General features: G+C 41.5%; 1 protein-coding gene across 1 annotated transcript; it reads left to right on the top strand.

The window, feature by feature from the left end:
* Positions 1 to 4,149: 4,149 nt before the first annotated feature.
* Positions 4,150 to 7,102, top strand: LOC148087521 (granzyme A-like). The gene is made up of 5 exons (XM_087789061.1): positions 4,150 to 4,250; positions 4,329 to 4,470; positions 5,426 to 5,573; positions 6,596 to 6,868; positions 6,940 to 7,102. The coding sequence occupies exons 1-5, from the start codon at positions 4,193 to 4,195 to the stop codon at positions 7,087 to 7,089; spliced, it is 771 nt and encodes a 256-aa protein (XP_087645187.1). The 5' UTR covers positions 4,150 to 4,192; the 3' UTR covers positions 7,090 to 7,102.
* The last annotated feature ends 1,794 nt before the right edge of the window (positions 7,103 to 8,896 follow it).

Genomic DNA, 8,896 nt, shown 5'->3' with positions numbered 1-8,896 from the left:
AGACTGCATTGTTTTTGTTCTCGACTCTTATTGTCCTGGTTCCTCACAGGAAGTCCATGACTTTGTGTTCGTTAACAAGTCATGTTAACCCCCCCCCGCCCCCCCAAAAAAAAAACACAGTGTATGTCACAACATACTGAACTATGTTTACAAATATTACATCAGATACTTTAGCAGTTCCTGAAGCTACGATGAAGCTTCTGAATAAATATGTTGGGATGTCACTTAAAAAAACATTTTCAAGTGACCATTATTTACTATCATTAACATTAAGTCAGTGTTAATGACAACATGATAAAATTGAAAATGGAAAATGAAATAACATTAAAATAACACAAACGTTCAAATGAGTATTATTTTTATGTATTTATATGCAATATGTGGTTTTGTCTTCTTTACTCCTAACTTTTTGATGCTACTATGCAAAATAAAAGACAATATTTCGCTTGATTCAAAAAGAGATTCTCAAAATGAATTATAGCTAAGTGTTTTTAAGATGAAATAAGTAAAGATACAAAGTAAATCAAGGCAAAATTTGCAATTGTTAGTGTGTGTTTCACGTTAAAGACTGATACGAGATTGTTTGCCTTCCAGGTTTTTTGACTCTGGTACGTTTTCTCGCCTTTCTGCCTGCCTGTGCCCCTGACCTGTTTTTTTGGATATTGTTCCTGTTTGATGTTTTTCCTGGACTGCTTTCGACGATCCCTCTGCCTGCTCCTAAATAAAACTGTCAAGTTTGACGAACAGACACTTTCTGCTCCTGGGTTTCCTTCCGCATCCTGACAGAACGAACCGACCAACCATGAACCCAGCGGAAAGTTCCTCCGCAAGCAAGTCGTGAAGAACGCTTCCACCTTCGCCGAGTTGAGACACGGCATGGAGGCAATGGCCGCCCAGCACGTTTCCCAGCAGCGAACGCTGGGTCATCAAGTGGCCACCATGGCGCTACCGGGACTTCCACGACACCGGCTACCCCGTCACCGTTGCCCAGTGAGTCGCCGTCACCATCCAACGGCGCACTCAACCCCCCGTTCCTTTTCTCCGGTGACTCCGGCAAAGTGGATTCCTTGTTAAGTGAAGCCTGCACTTTGAACTGAACTCTGCAGCATTCCAGACTGAATGCACCAGGGTATCGTATATCATCTCTCTGTTATGTGGACGAGCGGAGGCCTGGCCCACGGCTGAGTGGAAGCGGCGGTCAGCCATCAGTGACTCCGTGGAGGAGTTCACCAAGGCCCTGGAGGGCATTTTTTCAGCACGTCCCTCCGGGTCGAGAGTCCGCTCGATCTCTCCTAAGTGTCCACGTTTCGGACTTCGCCATCCAGTTCCGCATCATGGCAGCGGAGAGCAACTGGCCCGACTCCACGCTCGCGGAGGTCTTCATCGAGGCCCTCGCTCCCAGGATCTGGGTTCACCTCATCCCGCTGTCGCTGCCGGGGACCCTGGATGAGATGATCGAGCTGGACACCCGCATCGATACTCGTCAACGCGTCGAGGAGTCCCGGGGCCGGGCAGCTATGACGCCTCTATGTGTGTTTTCATTACATTGTCCGTTGATTCAGCTGTTTTCATCTTTTCAGCTTCTTCATAGATTCTCAGCCTCCTCTTAAAGTCTGTGAATGTAACTTGGTCTTCATTTTGTGTCACATGGACAGCTAGAGGCCTGAACATGGCCAGTAGCCCACCAAGTATCATGGCTATGATTAATCCATCAGTCATAGTTTCACCTGCATTTCTCAAAGCAGTGATAATATTTTCCGCTCTTATAATATAGTCTGTGACACTTTCGTTGTCTGCCATCCGTAGCTTGGTCAACGATGTGTATAAACTTATTATTCTTGGCTTGCTTTTTCCCGAATAATGTTCTTTCAATATCTTCAGTGCCTCCCTGCCTTTATCGGCAGCGTCATGTCTGATTAGAGATAGACTTTTATCATCTATCAGTCTTATCAGTTCGGCATAGCAGTCAGCATTCTTCCTTCCGTCTAGAGCTAACTGCTCTTCACTAGCATCCGTGGGCTCATGCAAAATAGTCTCTTTCAGGTTTAAGATGTGCAAGCGACCAATCAATCTCGTTTCCCAAAGGTCATACTTATCTTCTATTCCGTCAAAAAAGGAGTTGCGTCGATAGCATCCCTGCCGCTCCTTTGTTCGTCATCTCTAAACGTGTTTTGCGGCAGTCTTTTCTCCTGCTAGCTTGTTAGCACTTAGCTCTTAGCTCTGGCGTTCGTGTAATGCGTCGCGATGCTCCTCATAACTTTGCCCGGTACTTATCTTCAAGTTGGCTCTCATTCTCTGCCACTTCTGTCCGTCATTAGTCACTAGCGGTGTCCGAGGCTGTCTGGGCCCATAACCTGTTAAGGATTTTCATTCAAACTCCACTTCAGTACAGCTTCAATCATTGCTTTATTTTCTTCAAGAAACAACGGCTGGAACACACAAGCGTTAATCAACTTTTCCCGGAGCAAGTTACACATCACATCCGGGATCGAACAATACACATCCTTCAAAATAAAAGTCCTGTGCATAACACAATGAGTAAAGGCGCTTTCTTTTACATTGTTTAACAATATGATATAAGAAAGTAGTGAAGAGAGCTCAGATTGGATGCTGGGCATGTCAATCAAATAGTTATTGCGCCGATTGGTTGTCAATTTGATTGACATGCACAGCAGCCAATCTGAGCTCCCGCCTCTTCCAGTGTACGCACAGCAAAGTTAATATGAATCGAGAATAAAAAGAGCAAAACGTGCAGACTTCCCGACAGTCATTTTACCCAGTCAGAAAAATTATATAGAATTATAAGCTTTGTTTTTTTAATAATATATCGAACAAAATAATGCGCGTTTTATTACAATTTAAATAATCCACTGGTCGCCTCTGTAAATGCAGTGTTCTTGTTAATGACCGTGTATGTGAAATATAAACATTTACACCAACATCTGAACTCATTTACAATAGTGTGATTCATGTCAGACATGTTTAAAATTAGCACATTTAAACTGTTTGTTTAAATTTATGTTTTCATTTGTTTTTGTTTTTTTCATGATCACAGAAATGGAGAAATTTAAGTCTTGTGCTTCATTTAAATATGATCAACATATTGAAATTGAGGCATGGAAAGGGATGAACCCGTCTGAATTCTTTGTTGATTTTGACATGCAAAAAGGCTTCATGTCAAGCACAGATTCTTACATTTGAATATTTTTATGCACCATTTGGGTTCGAATTAATGACCATTTTTAGTTGGAAATCCATGCAATTCTTAGCACATATGAGTCTGAACTTGTCTGCAATGGAGGATGAGATTTAACACAGGCTGACACTGAGCTTAAGACATTTTTGGAAGTTACTCTCAGAGGAAAAGTATCTTCTTATGAGGAAATATCCTCCTAACGGACTGAACTATATGAATCTAGTTTTTTACGTCAGTCAGTATTTATATGAAGACGATTAAATCCACACATCCTTCCATCATGACTGATTATCAGTCCATTCACTTCATTCAGTGTCATCTGAGTGAAGTATGTAATTACTTACGTTGAGCAAATTTGATGAAGGTAGATCTTTTGAACTTGATCATTATAAAAGTAGCTCACAAACCGAAAAAGTTTTTGTCCGCATCCTGACAAATGTACCTTTAAGAATTGATGCTTGTTTGAAGGCCAAGGGTAGTAACAACAAATATTGATTTGATTTAGATTTAGCTTTTGTTCGCGTTTTGTAAATTGATAAATAAAAAATAATTATTTATATTTTTCACACCTGCTTAACACTTTCGCATAGTATTTTATATTTTTGTATTTATTTATTTTTTATATTTGTAAAGACTTTAAATTCGGGGAGAAATTAAATGTTTAAAAATGAATGAAAAAAACAAAATATTATAATTGCAAAACAAAAAATACGGTCAGTGATTTAAGGGAGTTTGAACTCATGTGACATTTTTTGTGAGACTTTTCACACCTGCCTACAACTTTTGCACAGTACTGTATATATATATAATAATATATATATTTTTACAGAAATAAATGAAGGATAGAAACATGGTTTTGTCTTCCAGTCTAATCTCCTGCTTGCGATCTGCTGACTTGTGCATTTCCATCGTCAAACCGCATCCTTCACAAGCATAAAAGATTGAGTCGTGGAAGTTGTCAGTGAGTCGCAAAGTTTGCTTCTCACCAATACGACCATGTTCTCTCTGGCAGGTTCGCTTCTCTCCTGCGCTCTCATCCTCAACCTCAAGTCGAGTGATTGCAATGTTTTTAATCTCTTCTCTGGGTGTTTTTTTGTTGCTGCTGACAGGTGTTTCCTGGAACCTGTTTCAGGTCATGCTGCTCGAATCATCGGAGGGACGGAGGTGAAGCCTCACTCGCTCCCCTACATGGCGATGCTGGTGGACGAGGACCCGTTCTGTGGCGGGACTCTGATCCACCCCAAATGGGTTCTGAGCGCTGCCCACTGCGCTGGGTGAGATACAAGAAGAGAAGGGAAATGTTAGAGTTGAAATACTCGTCAAATCTTTATTTATTTCTATAAGAAATGTAACTATAACAATGTTATTTAATTATCAATAAAATACAAATTATATTTTAAATAATAGTTTATATACAGATCTGTTAAAATCAGACATTATTTCAATATATTTTGGAACATATACGTCATATCTGAACATGATACTTCTCTAAATCACTTTTATTTAATATAAAAAGCACGTTAATGATGATGTTTTCTGATTTGAAGAGGTGATTATTGAGTCAGAAAAACAATACAGTGCGATAAGAGAAGTTGCACATTACATCTGGATAGGAGGAGGCCCGGGTCAGACCCGGGATATATGGTGAGGAGATGGTACAGAAGCTGAAGTGAGGGAAGTCTGGGTCTCTTTACTTTGGCCGCTGCCCCCACGACCCCCACCTGGAAGAAGCAGAATACATTTCATTTGATTTTGAATGTAATTTCAAGATGTAATTATAAATAACTGTAATAATATACATATCAGTCATAGTTTAGTTATATAAATTTAGAACCTAAGAAAGATGAAGAAAAACATGTAAAGTTAATGATTTAAACAAATTGTAAATTGAAAATGAACTTCATTATTTATTGTAATAAATTAACGAAACATTTTTGAAAAAACTGAGCCATATTACTTTAATTTGACTCTTTTAAAAAACAGATTAGGAACTCTCAAAGTCAAACAAAAAATAAAGGCTAAATATGAGTTAATTATTTATTATTTTTGTCTAAAAGTAGATTAAAAAACAAGTTTAACTCAAATACATACATGACCTTTTGTGTCATTTATAAAGCTGAATAGCTAAACAGGAAAACTAATCCATGAAGTCAAAGAATCCGATACTTTAATCCTCACTTTTATTTAAGATCCAATTAAAGAAATATGACTGTGATTATTGACTTGTAGCTCAGACATGAAGATCATTCTCGGGGCTCACTCCATCATGAGCGAGGAGGAGGAGGAGGATTCCAGGCAGTACCGGAACGTTTCCCTGCTGGTGCCTCACCCCTTCTACGACGCTGAGCTGACGAACAACGACCTGATGTTGGTGGAGGTGAGAGCACCGAGAGTCTTAACATTCAAACAACTTTTTATTCTGCGGAGTTTCAATTCAAACAACATCCACGAGAGCATCCCACCCAGGCTAGCTAATGAAAATCACAAAAAAAACCAATGTTTTTATTTAATATAGCCAGATATTTGACTATTTCTAGGGGTCTCATGATGTCAGGGGTCTTAGAATAGAACTGATCAATGCAGAAGATGATTGACAGCTAAAAAAAACATCTTCAATGTATTATTGTATTACATCTAATTACAATATTTGTTTATGGCTTTTTATTTTTTCTCTTAAAATAATTTGAGTAAATATCGAGAACAGTTTAATGAAAATAAATTCTAGAAACTAGATTATATAGTTAGATTTTTTTATTTTTAAATGCTTTTTTTCTTTTGGCTGGACTAACTAACTTGTTAAAGATCTTTTTCTCCTCCTTTCTTCCTTTTTTATTTTTTCCGAAAATAGAGTTATTTTGTGTTATAGTTTCAGTGGAATGTGAAAATAAGACAAATTATTTTATCGCATTTTTTTTTCAATCATAAAATCAAATGTACAAAAGGGAAAAACAGAAATAAAAATGTCTTAAGTTGTTTCTTGAAGGAGTCAGTAGACATTAAACACAGAGATGGTTCCAAACTTAGGAGCAACAGTCTGGAAGGATTTCTCTCCTCTGGTCCGGAAGTTCAGGAACCATCAGTAGATTCTGATCCACAGACCTCAGAGCCCGAGCTGGGGTGTAAGTCTGGATCAGATCACTGATGGAAGGTCTGACCATGAATAGATCTGAAAGTAAGAACCAGAATTTTAAAGTTGATCCTGAAAGAAACTGGCAGCCAGTGAAGAGTTTTAAGGATTGGAGAAATGTGAGTTCTTCTACTAGAGCGGCTCAGAATTATTTGCTGCAGAGTTTTGAATCAACTGCAGGCGAGACAGATACTTCTTGTTTAACACATTTAATTGTAACCAATTAGTCATTATTGGCATTTTTAATTCATTTTTTTCATGTTGTCTCTCAGCTGGACGAGCCCGTGCAGGAGACGGCGACGGTGAAGTGGCTCCAGATGAGCGACGGCGAGTACCCGGAGGCCGGTGAGGATTGTCTGGTGGCGGGATGGGGACTGACCGACTACCACGAGGGGACCGAGACCGACGTGCTGCTGTCTACCCACGTGACCGTGGTGGACCGGATGGTCTGCAACTCTGACGAGTTCTACGGAGGTCAGTCGATGATCACCAAGAACATGGTGTGCGCCGGCTCGGCCGGAGACGAAAGCAGCGACACTTGTCTGGTGAGTAAAAAAAATCCTGTTGAACCGTCACGTCTGACCTTCGTCGTCAGTGAAGGTTTTGCTGCCTGCAGGGCGACTCCGGGGGTCCGCTGGTGTGCCGCGACGTCCTGACCGGGGTCACCTCTTTCGGGTTCGAGTGTGGCCACCCGGACAAACCAGGAGTGTATGCGGTTCTCTCCAAGGATAAACTCAAATGGATCCAGGAAACCATTTCAGGATAAATTCTTGCGATTCTCTTCACACAAATAAACATTTCTGAGACTGCATTGTTTTTGTTCTCGACTCTTATTGTCCTGGTTCCTCACAGGAAGTCCATGACTTTGTGTTCGTTAACAAGTCATGTTACCCCCCCCCAAAAAAAAAACACAAAGTGTATGTCACAACATACTGAACTATGTTTACAAATATTAAATCAGATACTTAAGCAGTTCCTGAAGCTACGATGAAGCTTCTGAATAAATATGTTGGGATGTCACTTAAAAAAACATTTTCAAGTGACCATTATTTACTATCATTAACATCTCTCTTTCGCTGATGGCCACTTCGAAGATATCCAGTCCTCGTCCTGTCCTGCTAACCACACCCCTTCATCTTGGGTCTCCCCTGGCTCCAGCAACACCAGCCACAGGTCCAGTGGTCCCCTCTCTCGGTGGATCAAACACTCACCAGTTTTGTGCATGCGGCGCGATCAAAATTCTTTAGATAACTGGCAGCGGGACCAGCGGAAGTTGGATCAACTATTGATTAATAATCTGTTACTGGGGCGAAGATTTCAACCCAATTCGTTCTTATCTGCTGCACGGACGAACATGCATGCCACAAAACCTGGAAGGGACAGGGATCTAATATGCATATTAGACAAGGTGTAACTCATCGGGTCAGCAGCGACGCCGCGGTTGCCTTGTCAACGCAATGTCAACATGCGGAAGAGGAATGCAACCGGGTTACAATGACCTGAAGGAGATGTTTTCTAAGACTCGTGCCGTAAGTCTACCTCCTCATCGGTCCTATGATTGCGCGATTGAACTCTTACCCGGTGCTGAGCCGCAACAGGGGCGCTTGTACTCCCTCTCTCTCCCTGAGACTGAGGCCATGAACACATATATTTCTGGGTCATTGGCGACAGGCATCATACGTCCCTCTTCTTCCCCGGACGTATTACCGGAGTTCCTTAAAGAGTTTGTTTTCGTTTATTTAGATGATATCCTGATTTTTTTTTCTAAGGACGAATGGCCCCACCGTCAGCATGTACGCTCCGTCCTTAGCCGTCTTCTTGCGCACCAACTGTTTTCCAAGGCGGAGAAGTGCGAGTTTCATGTCCGTCTCATTCCTCGGTTATATCATTAGCCCAGGTAGAATCTCTATGCATCCCGCCAAGGTACAGGCGGTCTCCGACTGGCCGGCCCCTGATACACGCAAGGCTCTGCAACGGTTTTTCGGGTTTGCTAATTTTTACCGGCGTTTCATCCGTAATTTCCGTTCTGTCTGCTTTCCTTTAACCAGTCTCACTTCTGAGTCACAACCCTTCCGGTGGTCCCCGACCGCCGAGGAGGCATTCCGTGAGTTCAAGCGCCGCTTTACCTCTGCCCCTGCCCTCCGCCAACCTGATTCCCGTCTCCAGTTCCTGGTCGAGGTTGACGCTTCCACCCCTGGGCTGGGCGCGGTCCTGTCGCAGAGATGCACTGCAGATGGCAAGACTCACCCATGTGCCTTTTTTTCCCGCAAGCTCACTACAGCTGAACGGAAGTATGATGTGGGCAATGTTCAATTCAATTTTATTCAATTCAATTCAATTTTATTTAAAGTGTCTTATCATAACAAAGTTATCTCAAGACACTATACAGCTGAAATAAGACTACAGTTGATTAAGGAAAAATAGATCCCAGCAATTCAACAAAGAGCAAGAAACAAAACACTGTACAGTGAGCAATGGCGAGGAAAAACTTCCTTTTAGAAGGCAGAAACCTCGAGCGGAACCAGACTCATTGTTGACGGCCTGCCGCTTTGACCGGCTGGGAGGAAGGATGG

Source organism: Callionymus lyra, chromosome 1 (assembly GCF_982586985.1).
Source record: "Callionymus lyra chromosome 1, fCalLyr1.hap1.1, whole genome shotgun sequence".
Taxonomy (NCBI): Eukaryota; Metazoa; Chordata; class Actinopteri; order Syngnathiformes; family Callionymidae; genus Callionymus; species Callionymus lyra.
The sequence above is the reverse complement of the archived record's forward strand: the minus strand, read 5'-3'. Positions and strand labels throughout refer to the sequence as shown.